At 32.2% G+C, this 19,635-nt stretch overlaps 1 protein-coding gene across 3 annotated transcripts in view; it reads right to left on the bottom strand.

Moving 5' to 3' along the window:
• The window catches only part of LOC309856865 (cullin-4B-like), a 124,328-nt gene extending 112,601 nt beyond the window's left edge, over window positions 1-11,727 (bottom strand). Inside the window, exons 1-8 of one of the 3 annotated variants that reach the window (XM_082718630.1) lie at window positions 11,704-11,727; window positions 11,390-11,428; window positions 8,432-8,505; window positions 7,538-7,700; window positions 7,330-7,419; window positions 5,873-5,955; window positions 5,254-5,321; window positions 577-695 (exon numbers count right to left, since the gene is read on the bottom strand). In XM_082718630.1, the coding sequence (XP_082574756.1) occupies window positions 577-695; window positions 5,254-5,321; window positions 5,873-5,955; window positions 7,330-7,419; window positions 7,538-7,700; window positions 8,432-8,505; window positions 11,390-11,425 (633 nt within the window). In that variant the 5' untranslated portion in view covers window positions 11,426-11,428; window positions 11,704-11,727. Of the gene's footprint in view, window positions 1-576; window positions 696-5,253; window positions 5,322-5,872; window positions 5,956-7,329; window positions 7,420-7,537; window positions 7,701-8,431; window positions 8,507-11,389; window positions 11,454-11,703 lie in introns of those variants that run through there. The other 2 variants (XM_082718632.1, XM_082718631.1) reach the window with 2 other exon arrangements.
• Between the last annotated feature and the right edge of the window lie 7,908 nt (window positions 11,728-19,635).

Here is a 19,635-nt window from a genome sequence, read left to right as displayed (position 1 = left end):
TATGTATGCTATCTGTATGTATATACTAAATGCCACTAAACTGCATACTTTAAATGGTGAACACAGTAAATTTTATGTTGTTATTCACCACTTATAAAACGTTATTAATTATTCATTGAAAAACCGTGAACAGCTGAGAACTGTTGAGCTGGTGAAGGACTCCCTTTGATCTTTAGAATAAGAAAGCTGCCCTCCCTCTATGCTTCCCCAAAACATTTTATGTTTACAGTTTCTTTCAATAATTGTTGTTACTAAACAAGAGACTAAAACTGTGAGGTGGTAAAACAAATAAAAGGTAGGAAAGCAAAATAAAATGTTACACCAATAAATAATGTTCCCATCCTTCCCCTTCAAAAGGCAAATATTATTTGGGGCAGGATGGGGCTTTATAAACAGAGAAAAAAGGAGTTTTAAGAAAGTTTAAAATACAGATACTTTGTGAATTTCAAGTTAGTAAACATTTCTTAGATAAGAAGATAAAAATTTCTAGAGTAAAATTACAATACATTATTGGAGTGGGAAAACAAGCCATAAATAATCTAAATTATTTTTCAATTATTCTATCTTCTTTAGTACCTTTATATAATCAATCCAGTGTTGGAGAAGAACTTGAACTCCACAGTCTACCCTACTAAACAGTTGATAAAGTAGAGACAAATCCTCAATCCTGTTTTCATCAAGAAGATAGCATAAGCCTGATTATTAGAAACATGAAGACAAAGTCATCAATATAAATATCCACCTCAAATATATGTTAAATGATTATTTTGAGTTTATTACATTAAGATACTCAATTTAAAATAGTACACTCCTAAACCATACAAATGACAGTAACAGCAGTAAGTTTCTTTTAAGCAATCATCAGATGGATAATAAAAAAAAAAATTATGCCTCTGGACTATTTTTTTTTTATTCTCATAACTGCTAGCTTTGTATACTACTGCATATTTCAAATTATTGCCCCCAAATATGTTATATATTAAAAAGCAATACAGTAAACAAGTTTGTAGTACCGACACTAGTGTGCAGGAAAAATGAGAAATTTTAAATTCTAATTTAAAAATTAGTAATTAGAAACACTAAATATCAATTAACTACCAGGTATTGATTTTTACATGAGAAGAGAAATAAGTTAGAGATGATCAAGTACAAAAAGGATGCTATACAGTGTATTCAAATATATAAACAAATCTAATCACTGAATAAATAAATGTAAAAATAAAATCCCAGAATGCAAGGATATACAGGAATATATTTGTTCAGCATCAGAATATATTAACATCACCTCATCACAAATAAACTGAATAAACCCTCACTGTCCAAAAAAACTTTCTGTCAACTCTTTTTCTTGGAACTATATGTATCATAGTTAACATATATCAATCAGTAAGGTAAGATCAATAATATAAGGTTTTAGAATTTTATCAGCATTCCTCAACTTCAAAGATCTAAAAACTCTATTTTACTTCAGTTCACTTCTCACTTCCCACTGTGTTGATAGTTGATAAATACCTAATAGTTGATAAATACCTTTCTAATCAATCCACACTACCAGGATAACAATTTAGTATGGTTTGTGTGAAGTGTTAAGTCTTTTGGTATTTTAAATTTAAATTTAGTAAAAAAAAAATAATAAGTTGAGAAAAGATATGATTATTATGTTAGATTATGGATTTTCATCGACTTTTCTGATTATCAAAGACAAATGGTCAACTGAAATTTTTCAATCATTAAAAAGTCACTGGTTGTTCTAAAATACACAGGGTGATGACTGTCCAATTTCATTAATATATGTATGGTGTAAAAATTATATCTCATTTTTTTAAAAGAGGACAAACGGCACCGAAATACTTTTTGAATCTAGAAATAGGATCCTTAAAAATAGGAAATCCTTCCTTAAAAATAGGAAATCCTTAAAAATCTTTAAAAATAGGAAGAAAATCTAAACGTTCCACATTTGGAGCCTCAATTTACTTTTGCAAATCTCTATTTTCAATTTACACAAAAAGGAATGTTAGTGTTTGTTCCCTTTGCAAAGGGAACATGGTGTGTAAGCAATTTATTCCATAAATGAAAAGAAATCTGATGAATTGATTAAATTATCTTCTAAACAAAACCAAATAAAGCTAAAAACAAGAAGGACCCCCCCTTTTCTTTAAGATAACAAATTTCTGGTTTATTTCAATTGTATACACATACTCAAGACTTCTCTGGATTTATTCTCTACTCACCCTATAAACAAAGACACCCCCTTTTTAGTAGAAACCCACCTGTTTTTGTTTTTTTTTTTTCCCTGTAGTTTCTTTAAAAATGTGTTTAAAAACATTAGTACCTAATTCTATAAAACTGTTCGACTGCCTTTTAAAGTTCCTGGATTACTATTCTGAGCGGGCAAATGTTATATCTTCTACTGGAAAGTACAAGTAAGTCCTCCTATTTTGGTAAATCCAAGAAATAAAGGAGAAAAATGGTGTGAGGCACCATCCATGATATCAGCTTCCAGTGCTAAAGCTGTAGGAAATTTAATTTATTTTATTCACAGAACACAAACCATTAGTACAAAACAAGAAAAAGCAGGAATTAAAAAGGAAAATGTTAATCAAAGCTCATAAAGTTGTATGTTTGTGTGTGTAAAGGTTAAAAGGGATATTTATGCAATGCTAATAACCTTGGGTTTTTTTCTATTCACAAATCCATTATAAAATCTAGTCAATCCTTTATGTAGTTTTTTTTTTTAATTTTTTATTTTTTATAAAGATATATTTTTATCCCCAGGGGTACAGATCTGTGAATCACCAGGTTTACACACTTCACAGCACTCACCAAAGCACATACCCTCCCCAATGTCCATAATCCCACCCCCTTCTCCCAAACCCCCTCCCCCCAGCAACCCTCAGTTTGTTTTGTGAGATTAAGAATCACTTATGGTTTGTCTCCCTCCCAATCCCATCTTGTTTCATTGATTCTTTATGTAGTTTTTTAACATTGCTTTAGGGCACCTGGTGGCTCAGTGCTTTAAAACCTCTGCCTTTGGCTCTGGTCATGATCCCAGAGTTCTAGAATGGAGCCCTGCAGCATTGGGCTCTCTGCTCAGCGGGGAGCTTGCTTCCTCCTCTCTCTGCCTGCTTCTCTGCCTACTTGTGATTTCTGTCTGTCAAATAAAATCTTTAAAAAAATAAAAATATACCACATCTTCTTGATCCATTCATCTGCTTAGCGAAATAAGTCAAGCAGAGAAAGACAACTATCATATGATCTCCCTGATATGAGGAAGTGGTGATGCAACATGGAGGCTTAAGTGGGTAGGAGAAAACTAAATGAAACAAGATGGGATTGGGAGGGAGACAAACCATAAGTGACTCTTAATCTCACAAAACAAACTGAGGGTTGCTGGGGGGAGGGGGTTTGGGAGAAGGGGGTGGGATTATGGACATTGGGGAGGGTATGTGCTTTGGTGAGTGCTGTGAAGTGTGTAAACCTGGTGATTCACAGACCTGTACCCCTGGGGATAAAAATATATGTTTATAAAAAATAAAAAGTTAAAAAAAAAATAAATAAATAAAAAATAAAAATAAAAATAAATAAACTGTAACAACTTAAGATTTCAGATAACTGTGACTTCAGTAAAATGTAAACGTTGGTGTTGAATGAAAGAGCATTTTCAGAGTGAGTGCAAAGAGCTGAGTTTCAGGATCATCACAAATGATAAATATGCTTAGATTATGCTCAAGTAACTTAGGAAAATGAATGCTAAATAAAACTTTTATCTCCTTTACTAAAACTTTTTTTTTTTTTTAATTTCAGGAGTCTTCCAAGTTCCCTTATATAATAAATCGCATTAATTCTTCTAACGGTAATTCTGAGTCAAATTGAATTTGACTTACAAACTAAATTATCCAAATATATTTATGGCCAGACCAGAAAGCTGCCCAACATCACTGCTCTCCCGGTCACTGTGGGATCAGAGCAAGGTGCCAAGTAGCTTGTATGAAGCCCTACTAATACTGCCACGAGAAGCTCCAGGGGAAGCCGTGCAGCCTGGGCCAGTCTGCAAGCTTCAAATCTGCAGTTCCAAGGGACTAGAGAAAGGCACTGCCCAGTGTAGAGGACTAAAAATGCTCCTGAGACATGGCAAGCATTTCAAGTAGGTTGCTTATTTTTAATAAATCTATTTTTGATGGTGTGAATGTACATCTAACATAGGGGAAAAAAATCAGTATTTGTATTTTCCCTACTCTATTTTATATTTCTCTTATCAAAAAGTTAAATTTTAGTTTATCTGTTTACAAGTCACTTCAAGTGATAAGTAAACATAATAACTAAATATGTAGGTTAAGAGTAAAACTTAAAGTTATAGAACAGTTTGGATTAACAGTTGAAATCAATTCCTTGCCCAGTGATAAAATTACCTTAATTAATGCAATAGTCTCTCTTCTTAACCATAAAGCCAGGTCTCCCTCTCTCTCTACAAAGTTACTAGAATATTCTCCTACATGCTCTTTCTGCTCAAAAATATTTCAGTCATATCTACAATATAACCCAACTGTTCAAGAAGCCAATGTGATCAACTACATCTACTCCTCCAGATTAAAACCAACATTCATCGATCTCTAATAAAAATTTTTTCAGGATACTTCAGCAACACTGACCCTCCCTTTTTACCTTAATTATGCCTAAATCTTTTTCTTGGTTGGATATCACCAGGCAGACTCTCCTTTTCTTTAAAACAACAACACAAAAACAACAACAACAAAAACATTTATTTAGTTATTTGAGCAATAGCATGCCCATTCACGAGTAGAGAAGATCAGAGGGAAAGACCCTTCAAGCAGACTCCTTGTGTTGAGCCTGGAAGTGTGAACTAGTGAGTGGGACAGGACAAAGGCGAGGATCTCTAGACCCTGAAATCACAACCTGAGCCTAAACCAAGAGTCCCATGAAACTTAAATGTATTAAATTACATTAAATAGTGTAATACATTTTTCAAATGCCAGCCAAAAAAAAAAACCCTCCACCACATTATTATTTTGAGGCATATAAATAACTCTCATTTAGTATTCTTAACTTTAAAAAACCCGACTAAACTTACATGACAAAAACTACTGCTGCAAATGAGAAAAAAAAAATTTATCTCATTTCATATATATCACTTCCAAAGAAGATGTATAACACAGAATACAATAATTAAATTTAAAAATGAAAAAAAATTATGTTTCCTTAAAACTATTTTGTTAGACATATCTTTTCATTTACCTTTCTGAAGAACTGCTGATAAATGTTCACCTAGAAGCTGCTTTTCTACAATAGCAATTAATAGCTTCCTGTTTAAAAACAAAATTTTAAATTACTAAAAGATTCTCATACTGGAGAGTTAAAACTACTCCCCAAGAGGGTAGTGCCTTTGTTATCAATTTTTGACATCTTAAGTTGTTACTCATGTATCACTACCATGAAATTGCTATTTTTGATTATCTTAATCATCTTCAGTAAGATTGAATTTTATTGCATGAACTTCTCCTGATTTTAAAAATCACCTGTAATTCTCATTACCTAATTGGAGGAAATTAGGTAATAACAGACATTGAGTTTACAAAAAAATATTCTTTCATCTGTAATTCAACAAGATCAACAACAGATTTTCCTACTTTGGCTCCCCCAAAACTTGAAAAATAAACTTAACAAAGAAATTTGTTAGGCATTCCCATTACTTTGATACAAATGAAGAAGTGGGGGATGAACTAAGCAAAAAAAGGAAAGAAATTTATGATTTCATCTTATCATATGATAATTATAAATCTCTTTAAATAGTAGTGATCTTAAAGTATAATAAATATGTAATCATATATATAATTATGTAATACGTAATTCTTACTGTGTATTAAGGTGTAGGTAGGTTCTAACTCTGTCTACCTCTTCTTCTAAGAGCTTCTGGATATGGTAAAGACACCCAGGAATCTGAAAAAATATTTTAAGTTTCCTATTTCTAAGAATCATAAGAATTAAAGCACAAAAGTTATAAATAAAAACAAGCAAGCAGGCAAACATAAATATTCCTATCTTAAATCAGTTTAGTGTCATAAAGACACAGCTATATGCTCCGTTCATTTCTATATAATCAGAATCCCAAGAATTATACAGCAGAGTATAATTTGTAATTGGAAACGCTGTGGTCTGAAACTAAATATAAGTAAAACAAAACCATAAAATACTCAAGCAAACGGCTGCCAGAATGAAAAGAGAAACTGAAAATTCGACAACAGCTGGTGACATGACATTGGTGGCATTATATGTATATGCTATATAGTATACATAGAATGTACACACATGATTATAAAATGATATATACGATAAGATATAAAAATAGGATATGATATATCTTATATAGCTATAAGTATCTTATATATAAGATAAGTATCTTATATATAAGAAAAATAATGGATAGGGTGCCAAGATAAAAAGATAAATAATGAATAGAGCACCAAGACAAAAACCAGCAAGGACACAAAAGACTTTAACAACACTAAACAAGAACTAACAGCCCTTTGTAAAACACCCCCCAACAGTAGAATACACATTCTACTTAAGCACACATGGAGCATTCAGTGAGACAGAGCCCCTCAAACCACAAAACAAGCGAATGTATTTAAAAAGAATGGAATCATACAAATCATACCCCAAAATCATACCATGTGTGCTCATTTACTCACAACTGGAGTGAAAATGGGATATTTTGAGAAATTCCCAAATTTGAGAAATTTGAGAAATTCACAAATATGTGGAAATTAAACATGACATTTCTCAACAACTAATATGTCACATAAGAAATCAAGAGGCAAACTAAGAAGTACTTTAATGTGATTAAAAATAAAGCCAGAATGTACTGAAAATTAAGGATTATAAATAAATAGATTTATAGTTTATAGTTGCAAATAAATAGATTTGAAATGGAAATATCTCAAAACAATAACCTAACTTTTTTTAACCCAATTTTCTACCTAAAGACACTAGGAAAAGATCAAACTAAACCTGAAGCAAGCAAAAAAAATAGTGTGGCATTTAATGAAATAGAAATGAAAAAACCAACCAGAAAAAAAAAAAAGAACTAAAAACTAAGAGCTGGTTCTTTGAAAAGGTCAACAAAACTGACAAAATTTTAGCACAACTGAAGAAGAAGAAAAGAAAAAAAAGTGTCAGTAAGAAAAATATGTCAAAATATATACGGGAATTATAAACATCTCATTGGAGATGGAGAACCATCTCCACAAGGATTTAATGATCTGTTCCACAGATAATGAAAGAATTTATAACTGTCATCTCAATTTCAAGTACCTCCTTTTTTTGCATTATCTTCCTTCCCTCTGCTGCATAGAACTGGCTTGTTTCTTCTAAGAATTTATTTTCAAATGACTCTTGGTAAATCTAAGATGGAATATATTAAAACAAACAAACACACAAAAAAACCTCAGTTGAAACTTATCTTTAAAATATCAGGTTAGAAATCAATTTTCAATTTAATTAAACTTAAAGAATTACTTACCTGTAGATCAGAAAGCATAGTTAAAAGCCTTTGAATCAGACATCGATCAATCATTTCACCATTTCTTTCTTTTTCAATCAACAGAAGAATTCCATCTATGATCCTGCTGTGAATATTCTGATCACAAATTATATATGATTTAAATAATTCAAGGCCCATGTCCCTGAAACAATGACAACAAAATAAAAACCTGCCTAAATAAATATTTTTGTAAAATATTTGTAATTTTGTTCTGTAAATTTGTGTTTTTTTGCCATCAATTATACTTTTTTATATATATTGCACTTCCCCACACACAAAAGAAAATACACTGTGATGTAAAGTTCATTCTACCTACAGTTGGCTAAATTCTTCTATTTTGTTTTTGATGGTCTGAAATCAATCAAAATAAATAAGATTTCAGAGTATATCAAGTATATGGGATGTCATGCATAATTCATTAATTAAAAAAATAAAATAAAATAAAATTTAGGATGACTCCAAAGCTGCTACAATCACTCCATTTTAGATTTTTCAGCTTTCATTAACACAATTTAATATCAGCTTACTGACTTTCTAGTGTTTTAATAATAAAGTATATGAAATATGATGTTATCTTAGAATATATCTTAGAATTTGTATGTTTCTGAAATAAAATAGTTTATTAACAGAGATCAATTAAAAATTAACATATAATCTGTGATACTGTGTAATCAAATACAATTTCAAAACATTTTTGTTTCATAAAAAATATAGAGAAATACAGATTTTTGAAATTATTTTTGAAAGTTTATAAATTTATCTTACTAGGTCTTCTTTCAGTTAGGAGATAAAAAAGTGATCACAAATTACATATTTTTCAAGTAATTTTTCAAGTAATTTTTCAATTTTTCAAGTAATTAATTGTATCCTTACCAAATGGAAGACAACATCGAAATCTGAGAAACATAAGTTCTATCTAGGAACAGAAAAATGTTCCTAATCATGCTCTGTCAGAAATAAAACAAAGGTAAAACATTATGTCTGAAAAATTTTGGGGTTAAATTATTAAATCTTAAGAAAAGCCCATTATTTATAAACATCACTATCAATCTATAAACCTAACCTGGTCAGTAGTGTATTTATTTATCTCAGAAAGAGAGCCTTTCAAATTTTTCACTTTTTTTCTACATTGCTAGTTGTTAAATAATAAAGATTAATGGAGAAACATAAATAAAACATAGCTTACTCATGTAAAAACTAAGAAACAATAGAAGATTAGAGCACATAAAATAAAAGAGAGCTAGAGTTGTGGATAATAAAACAAGAAGAAATATGAGGAATTAACAGGAATACCTACCTAGGACCAAGGCTATGTACAAATATAAGATCTTATGCTTTGTATTTGAAGACACACAGAGTAACAAGAGAATTCTTTACTCTGAATATAATGGTTGTGTATAAATTAATTGCAATGTGAGCATATACAACAATAACAGTTCTCAAATATTCTTGTCTCAAGACCCCTTTATATTTTTAAAGAGTATTGATGAAACCAGAGAATTTTCACTACCGTGTTATATGCTAATATCTGCTGTACTAGAAAAATAAAATGAGAAAACACTAAGGATTAAATTTGGTGATAAATTTAGTAACAAAAATTTGTTACTAAAGTGAATTTGTTAAGAAATAAGCTTTTAGTCATTTCAATTTTAAAACAATAATTGCAAGGATATGAGCTTTCATTTACAATATGAATAAATTATAGAGATCTAATGTAAAGCAAGGTGGTGAAAATAAACACCCTCTATACTGAAAAACACTTGAAAGTTAATGAAATCCTTAAATGTTCCAGTAATTATGTGAGGTGATGAAGGTGTTAGCTGGTGCTACTGCGGTGATCATTTTGCAGTATATAAATGTATCAAATCATCACACTGTATATCTTAAACTTGCACAAGGCTATGTCTCAATTATATCTCAAAAATGTGTAAAGAATTCATCATGTAAAAAAAGAAATAGAGCATTAATAATTTAAATACACCTTTATATGTAATGCAAACTTGCTTTCAGATGGGGAAAACCAAATGAGAAACAAGAGAAAACCAGAGAGATAAGATCCTGCAAAGTATGATAAGTCTGATAATATCTTAAACGATGACTAAGAATTTTTCCAGGAAGTATTTTCCAGCTTATCTGGTCCAATGTGACATGGAGTAACATATATAGCATGCTTGTTTCCCCTTACATACAATCCTTCAAACTGGATCACAGTTTGTTTGGATTTGGATCACAGATCAAAAACCCAGAAAGACAGCCTAAATATGGTTTTTCACCTTTGTGGCAAGTTCACAATCTCTATAAATAATGTGATTAAATTTATAAGATTTTAAAATATGCTTGTACAATCTTAACTTTGGCAATGATTGTACTCACAGATAATTTGTTTTTAGAAATTTTTTTGCTTTTTGTACTTTTTGCTTTAACTTAAAACATTTATGGCATCTCTTTGCTGATTCCCCTTGGAGCTCTGCATAGAGCATTTGGAAGTGTTACAGGAAGGGATAATTATGCTGTCCAGAGAATCTTGTCATGTAACAGTGCTGCATGAGATTAAGGATATTGATAGTTGCATAGTTCACAGCCTTGATTTTGAGCCAAGACTCATGATCACTTTTCTAAGTAAGTGTGAAGACTAGAAAGCTGTGATGTGGTAGCCATCTATATGACTAAGGAGGATATGAGAGAGAATCGGAAATGAATGAGAATGGTTTTAACAACTCCAAACAATCAGTTAAATAGTTAAAGTTCACATCCTCTCCCTTTGAATTCCTGTAAGATAAGCTCCACAAGAGGCACAGAGCATTAGCTTTTTCTTCTCCTTATGGTGGCAGCCAAAGATTTTGCTGTCAGAGTAAGGGGACGTATGTCAGCTCCTGTTCTGTCCCAGGGGCAGGGACAACCAAGAGTAAGAGGAACTTTTGGAGTTGATATGTTTGTTCACTATTGATTGTGGTGGTGGCTTCCCAGGGGTATAAATATGTCAAAACTTACTGAACTGTAAGCTCAAGTAAGTATCTGTGGCCTATCATATATCAGTTATGCCCCAATAAAGATGTTTTCAAAAAGAACCATAAAAAAAATCAGATAAATACTTTCATGTCATAATTTATGTGGGCCATCCCTTTTATACTTAAAATAATATAAATTCATATCACTATTTTAAAGAATATGAACAGTTTAGTCTATTCTAGCTGTCTTTATGTAAGAAACTGGGAAAAACGCTTTCCATCAGTGAAGATTTAAATTCATAGTTTTGTTTTCACACATTAAATAAAAATTTAAAACTTGTAGTAATAGTATTAACACATTATATTATCTCATAGTTTATTATACCAAAATTGAAAAGTGACCACAATTTGCATCATATTTTCATCCTCAAAACACATAAATATCTTATGTCAAAATATTTAAAACAGTTTATCTGTCTAATTTAGTATAATTCCCTTTGTTATAGCTCCAATCCTTTATGGCACACTCCCTTGTATATTCAAACCTCAGATGATAAATTACTAATATCAGGTAGTACTTACTAAGTGAAACCCAATCTGACAGGTATTTTGTGACATTTATTTAATCTCAAATTAATGCTAAATACTACTATATCTAAAATATAATTACCTCTTAGAAAAAAAAAATCTCCAAACTGTAAGCAAACCAGTAAATTACAGTTGAAATTTTAAAGAACTAAGAATAGACTTCTACCATAAAATCCTTTCCAAATCTGTTTTTAAATAAAGCATGAGTACTACACTTTGGATTATTTCTTTTATAGACCATCTAACATATTCCATAATAATTCTCTTAACTAAAAATACAATTTCTACAAACTACCATTTGTCTGCCATGATTTTGCCAGCATTTATCCATTTTCTTTAGAAAAGGGCCAGTATCCAAAGAATACATGAAGTAATGTTAAGAAAAAGCTTATATTCCAAAACTGACACACATTCTGCAAATGGAAGATACAACTTCCAAAAGACAGTACTTGGTAAAACTGATTAATGCTAACCGTAGGTCCAAACATCTCTACATCTTACACAAACAAAATTAATCCCATATGCCAAATTAATTACTCCACTCAACTGATACTGACATGGAAATTGGACAAAATAGGAAAAACAACACAAAGGGAGAAAAAAGGATACTCTCTGAACTGATGAATTTCTGCTTTGATGTGCTGTTCACAAAGCTGCTTCAACTGTTTATATAAGTTTGCAGATAAATTGTAGGAGCAAAGATTTTCAACACTCTGAAAATTAAAAATGTAAGATGAAAAAACAAAATACAGTTTAAACTACTGCTTCCACCTTTATTGATAATATTGAATACTGAGTATGAATTTCATATGAATTTATAAATGAATAGGAACTTAATGACTATTAAATAATAAAAAAGATATTTCAGCATTTATAATTCAGAAAATGTATTTAAAATTCTTCCATTCAAATCAGTATATACTCAGACAGTCACCATAATTAACGCTTCAAAATTTAAAATAATTCCCTCACATTAGTTGGTTAAATCATAAATTAAACCACTTCTTACCTTTCAGAATATTAAAGGTCATAATATTTGTATAAAATTTATTTTTTTCCTTTGTATAAAATTTAATTAAGAAATGAATTTAAGATAATGAATAAAATAATAACATAATAAAATAATTACATACACAATTTTATCGTGTGGCTTAAAATGCCTGTAAAAACAATTTAAAAACACTTTATTTATATTAAAATACACTCCACTGACCTCTGGAGTGAAGTCACCAAAAATGGTGGAACATATCCTAGAACATTCTTGGAAAAGAGCTGAAGAGACCCTAATTTCACGTTAGGCTTACATCTAGGATACACCCAAATATAATTAAAGAAATCTAAGAGTTGTGAATAGCAGGGCTAACCAATGAAGGAATGCCCCAATACAAATGAAATCTTCAAGAGCAGAGAAAACTTTTGTGTTTTTTTTTTTTTTTGGTTGTAATATTTAGTATATCTCAATAAAATAAGTAGCTAACCACTATACTAATAGAACAAGGATCACATATGACAAAGAAAATAAAGTCTAGAAAAATGATTAAAAGTAAGCAAACAAACAAAACAAAACAAAAAAACAAAAGCAATAGCAACAAACTGTGGGAAAGGGCCGGAGCTGCTTTCCAGAGTTGTCATAATACAACTGGACGTTTTGAATTAAAAAGAAAAAAACAATCTCTGGTGTGGGGGTAAGATGGCAGAGAATGAGGGCACCTAACTAGCCTCCTTCCTCAAATACAGCTAAATAAATATCAACTCATTCTGAACACCCCAGAATTCAACTGGAAGTCTTCAAGAACAAAGCTGCACAACTACAAACAGAGGAAACAACCTCTGGAAGCTTCTTACAACAAGCTGACAAAAACACACCTAGGATCTAGCTTTCTTTATTTATTTTTGAAATTAAAAAAAAAAAATGTAATTAGATTTTACTTTTTTTTTCCCTCCAAAATGACAAGATGGAAAAATTCAGCCCAAAAGAAAGAACTGGAAGAAATGTTGGCCAGGGATTTAATCAATACAGATATCAGTAAAATGTCTAAGTTAGAATATAAAACAACAATTGTAAGGTTACTAAAAGGCATAGAAGACACTAGAGAATCCCTCACTGTAGAGATTAAAAGAGCTAAAATCTAGTCAAGCCAAAATTAAAAATGCAAAGACTGAGATGCAATCCCAAATGGATGATGCCATCACAAAGATGGATGACTCAGACCAATGAATCTGTGATACAGAAGATAAAATTATGAAATATGAGATGAAAAGAAGAGGGAAACAAAGAATCATGAAGGAAGATGTATAGAACAAACTCAGCAGCTTTCCAAAATGGAGTAATATTCATATTATAGGTGTCCCAAAAGGTGCAAAAGAGAAAAAAGAGGCAGGTTAATTTGAGCAAAAATATTTTTTTGAGAGAGCAGAGAGAGTGCACAGATAAGGGATGGCAGGGGTGGGTGGAGGCAGGAGGCAGGTTAGAGGGAGGAGGAGAGAAAAAATCTTAAACAGACTAAGCATACCAGCACAGAGTCCAGTGTGGGGCTTAATCTCATTACCATAAGATTATCACCTGAACCCAAATCAAAAGTCAGACACTTCATCAGCTGAGCCACTCAGGCATCCCCAGGTGACCAAATTTTAGCTGAAAACTTTCCTAATCTGGGGAAGGACACAGACATCAGAATCCAAGAAGCACTGTGAACTCACATTAAATTCTACAAAAGCCAATCACTGCCATGGCAGTCATAGTCAAATTCACAAAATACAAGAGACCTGAAAGCAGCAAGGGAAAATAGTTCTTAATTTATAAGAGAAGATAAATCAAATTTACAGCATATCTGCCCACAGAAACATGCCTGGTTAGAAGAAAGTGTAAGGATATATTCAACCTACTCAATGGGAAAAACATGGGGCCAAGAATATTTTATCCAGTAAGCTTGTCAATTAGGATAGAAGGAGAGATAAAATTTCCTGACAAATGAAAATAAAAGGAGTCTGTGAACACTAAGCCCCACAAGAAATATTAAAGGGGACTGTTTGAGTGGGGAAAAAAGACCAAATGTAACAAAGACTAGCTAGAAAGGAACAGAGGACAACACCAGAAACACAACTCTACAGGTAACACAATAACCTTAAATTCATCTTTCAATGATTACTCTGAATGTAAATGGACTCTGTGCTCTGATCAAAAGACAAAGGGTATCAGAATGGTTTCAGAATCAGATACCAAAGATATCAGTATCAGAAACCAAGATTCATCTACATGCTGTCGACAAGGGACTAATTTTAGACATAGAGACACCTGCAAATGGAAAGTGAGGGAGGGAATGGAGAACTACCTATGATGCAAACGGACTTCAAAAGAGATCCAGAATAGCCACACTCTTTTCAGACAAACCAAATTTTAAAGACTATAGGAGGAGATAAAGCTGGATATTATAATATAATTAGGGGCCTATCCATCAAAAAGATTTAACAATGGTAAATATATATGCCCCAACTTGGGAACACCCAAATACATAAATCAATTAATAACAAAGATAAACAAACGCATTAATAATAATACCATAATAGCAGGGGACTTGAACATCCCACTCACAGCAGTGGACAGCTCATCTATGCAGAAAGCGAACAGGGAAACAATAGCTTTTTTTCTTTCTAAGCACAACGTGGGGCTGAAACTCATGACCCTGAGACCAGGACCTGAGCTGAGAACAAGAGTCAGACACTTAACCAACTGAGCCAACTAGGCACCCCAACAACCAGGAAATTCAAGAAGAAATAAAAAAGTACATGGAAGCAAATGGAAATGAAAATATGGTAGTACAAAACCTTTGGGAGGCAGCAAAGGCAGTACTAAGAGGGAAACATATTGCAAAAAAAACCTACTTCAAATATAGAACCTAACCTTTCACCAAAAGGAACTAGAAAAGGAAGAGAAAATAAAGCCTATACAGGCATCAGAAGAAGAGAAATAAAATTAGGCCAGAAATAAATGACATTGTTATTAACAACAAAAGACAGAACACATTAGTGAAACTAAGAACTGATTCTGTGAAATAAATAATAAAATTGATAAAATTCTAGCCAGATTTATCAAAAAGAGAAAGGACCCAAATAAATAAAATCAGGAATGAAAGGGGAGAGAACACAACCACACCACAAAAATACAAACATAAGAATTGTGAGCAAATTATATGGCAACAAGCTTGGCAACCTGGAAGAAATGGACAAGTTCCTAGAAATATAAACACTACTGGGACCCCTGGGAGGTTCAGTCAATTAAATGGCTGACTTCAGCTCAGGTCATAATCCTAGGCTCCTGGAACTGGGTCCCACATTGGACTCCTTGCTCAGTGAGGAGCTTGTTTCTCCCTCTGCTTGCTCTGCCTGATGCTTCACCTGTTTGTGCTCTCTCTCTCTGTCAAATAAATAAATGAAATCTTTAAAAAAGGAGAAAGGAAGGAAGGAAGGAATGAACGAACTACCAAAACTGAAACTGAAAGAAATAGAAAATTTGAACAGATCTATAACCAGCAAAGAAATTGAATCAGTAATCCTGATTCAATCTCCCAACAAACAAAAGTCCAGAGCCAGATGGCCTATAAGGGAATTCTACTAGATATTTAAAGAAAAAGTAATACTTATTCTTCTGAAACTGTTCCCAAAAAATATAAATGGAAGGAAAATCTCCAAATTTCTTCTAAGAGACAAGCATTACTTTGATTCCAAAACCAAAGACCCCATGTAAAAGAATTACAGGTCAATATTCCTGATGAACACAGATGCAAAATTTCTCAAGAAGTTATAGCAAACTGAATTTAACAGAACATTAAAAGAATTATTCAGTATTACCAAGTGGAATTTATTCCTGGGCTGGAGAAGTGGTTCAATCAACAGCTTACACCACCTTCCATTAAGGAAAGGATTAGAATCATATGGTCCTCTCAGTCAATGCAGAAAGAGCATTTGATAAAATGTAACATCCATTCTTTAACAAATCTTCAACAAAATAGGTGTAGATGGAACACACCTTGACACCTTAACATAAGGCCAACAAAAGACCCACCACTATTATCATTATCAATGGGGAAAAACTGAGAGCCTTTCCTCTATAGTCAAGAACAAGACAAGGATGTAACATAGTACTAGAAGTAATATGACAAGAAAAACAGAAAAAGAGAGAAAGAAATAGAACAGAAAGAAAGAGAGAGAGAGGGAGGGAGGGAAGGAAAAAGGGAGGAAGGGAGGAAGGGAGGAAGAAAGAGGAGAAAGAAAGAAAAAAAGAAAGAAATCAATCCATCCAAAACATCAAGAAAGATGCAGGCCAAGCATTTGGCATTGATTGATTGATTGATTGATTGATTTCTTTTTTTCTTTCTCCTCTTTCTTCCTCCCTTCCTCCCTCTTTCCTTCCCTCCCTCCCCCTCTCTCTCTTTCTTTCTTGTATACCCATTTCCCTCCTCAGGTGCGCTCCTAAATGAAGGTTTCTATGTAAGCAGATGATTTTTCCTGTCAATACCAGCACTGTATTACTAACATGCAAAATACTGCAGATTTATTTGACAAATTAAAGTTATCCAGTCACAAAAAAAAAAAAAAAAAAAGAAAAGAAAGAAAGAAAGATGCCAAAGTTTTGTTATTTGCAGATGACATGATACTCTGGTAGAAAACCCAAAACTCCACTCAAAAGTTGCCAGAAGTAATACCTGAATTCAGCAAAGTCACTGGACATAATATCAATGCACAGAGATCAGTTGTATTTCCCTATACCAGTAACGAAGCAGCAGAAAAAGAAATCGAGGAATCAATCCCATTTGCAATCGCACCAAAACCAGTAAAGTATACTACCAAGAGATAAAAGAAGTTAAAGATATGTATCCAAAAACAATAGAACGCTTATGAGAAGACACAAATAAATGGAAAAGCAACCCAGATTCATGGATTGGAAGAATAAACTTGTTAAAATATCTGTAATACCAAGAAAAAAAAAAAAAAAGTCTGTAGTACCCAAAGCAATCAAGACATTTCATGCAATCCGTATCAAAACATCACCAGCATTTTTCACAGAGATGAAACAATCCTAAAATTTATATGAAACCACAAAAGATCTTGAATATCTAAAAGAATTCTGAAAAACATAAACAAAACTGGAGGCATAATGATTCCAGTTTCCAAGCTATATTAACAAAGCTATGGTCATCAAAACAATAGGGTACTACAAAACAAAACTAAACAAAAAGCAGTATGGTATAGTCACAAAAACAGAGAAACAGATAAAAGAAACAGAAGACAAAATCTACAAAAGGACCATAACTCTGTGGCTAAGTAATCAACACCAAAGCAGGAAAGAATATCCAGTGGAAAAAAAGTCCTGTCAACAACTGGTATTGAGAAAACTAGACAGCCATGTGCAGAAGAATGACACTAGAATACTTTCTTACACCATAAGCAAAGATGAATTCAAAACTGATGAAAGACCTATGAAACAGGAAACCAATCAAAACTAGGCAGCAACTTCTTTGACCCAAGCCACAACAACTTCTTACTGTACAGGTTTCCAGAGGCAAGTGAAACAAAAGCAAAAAGGAACTACTAGGACTTCACCAAGATAAAAGAACTTTTGCACAGCAAAGGAAATAAACAACAAAACTCAGAGGCAGCCTACAGAAAAGGAGAAGATATTTGCAAACAACATGTATAATAAAGGGTTAATATCCCAAATCTATAAGGAACTTATCAAACTCAAAGCCCCCCAAAAACAAATAATCTAGTAAAGAAATGGGAAGACATGAATAGATACTTTTCCTAAGAAGCTATGCAGATGGCTCCAGACACATGAAAAGATCATGGATATCACTCATTATTAGGGAGATACAGATCAAAACCACAAGGAGATACCACCTCACACCTGTCAGAATGGTTAAAATTAGCAAAAGAAACAACAGGGGTTGGCAAGGATGTGAAGAAAGTAGAGTCCTCTTCCACTGCTGGTGGAATGAAAAACTGGTGCAACCACTTAAAGGCAGCATGGAGGGTCCTTAAAAAGTTAAAAATAGAACTAACCTACAATCTAGCAACTGCACTCCTAGGTATTTACCCAGGAGATACAAAAAACAGATTCAAAGGGATACATGCACTCTGTTGTTTATAGATGCATTATAAAAATAGCCAAACTAAAGAGAGAGCCAAATGTGCATCGACTGATTAATGGATAAAGAAGAGTGGTATATTTACAATAGAAAATTATTCAGTCATCCAAAAAAAAAAAAGAAAAAGGAACAAAAATCTTGCCATTTGCAGCAATGTGGAAAGAGCTAGAGAGTGAAAAAGTCAGGTAGAGAAAGATACATGCCACAATGATCTCATTCATATGTGGAATTTAGGAAAGAAAACAGAGGAACGTATGTGAAAGGAATAGGGAAACAAATGTTAAGAGACTCTAACAATAAAAATCAAACTATCTCTCCCATTTCAACAAAAAGCTTTTCTAGACTTTTTAAAGAAAAACGTACACAGACTCTGCTAAATTAAACCGAATTATAATAACTTGAAGAATGAGAATATATACATAAAAGCAGAGTATACCCAGCATAATTGTAGCTAAATAAATCCATCAGATATAAACACAGAAATTGAACTGCATGATTGTAAACTATGATGGATTCCATTACAGTGCATGATGACAAGAGATCCAAGCAAATATAATACAATTGCTAATATAAACCCTGACTCCATTATGATTAATGAGTAGTTATATCCAAAAATGACACATACCTGATAGAGTTCTTCCAAACTGTATTTAACACAGATATTGTTCTGGATAGCATGTACAGCTTCTTTTAATTTTTGCCATGTTCCTTCAGTATAGTTTTCTAGTATCAGAGGTTTATCTAAAAAATTAACACAAGATTATGGAGAAAAATGTTTGGAGGACAATGTCAAATGCTATAAAATGTAGTATCATCATACATTTAAGACAGATTTATTTTAAACACATATGTTGAGACCATTCAATGGGTAAAAACAGTCTTCAACAAATGGTATAGGACAAGATACCCACATTCAAAAGAATGAAGAAAAACTGCTATCCTAATATATTCAAAAAATAATTCAAAATCAAAGGCCTAAATATAAATATGAAATCATAATCTATAAGGCTTTCAGTAGAAAACACAGGGATAAGTCTTCATGACCTTGCATCTTGCAATAGATTCATACATGACACCAAAGGTACGAACATTAGATAATTTATTAGAGAGGTCACTAAGTTAAGATGTAAAATTTCTGTGTATCAAAGGAAAATCAAGAAAGCAAAAACACAACCGTCAACATACAAGAAAATATTTGCTAATCATATAACTGATAATAATCAAGTATGTACAATAAAAAACTTTTGCAACTCATCTACAAAAAAATAAACCCAATTAACAAAGGATTTAAACAGACATTTTCAAGAATATATACAAATGGCCAACGAGCTTATGAAAATTTGCTCAACATAATAAGTAAATAGATACATTTAAGTCAAAACTGTGACATATAACT

This window comes from Mustela nivalis (genome assembly GCF_964662115.1).
Source record: "Mustela nivalis genome assembly, chromosome: Y".
NCBI lineage: Eukaryota > Metazoa > Chordata > Mammalia > Carnivora > Mustelidae > Mustela > Mustela nivalis.
This window is presented reverse-complemented; position numbering and strand designations above follow the sequence as displayed.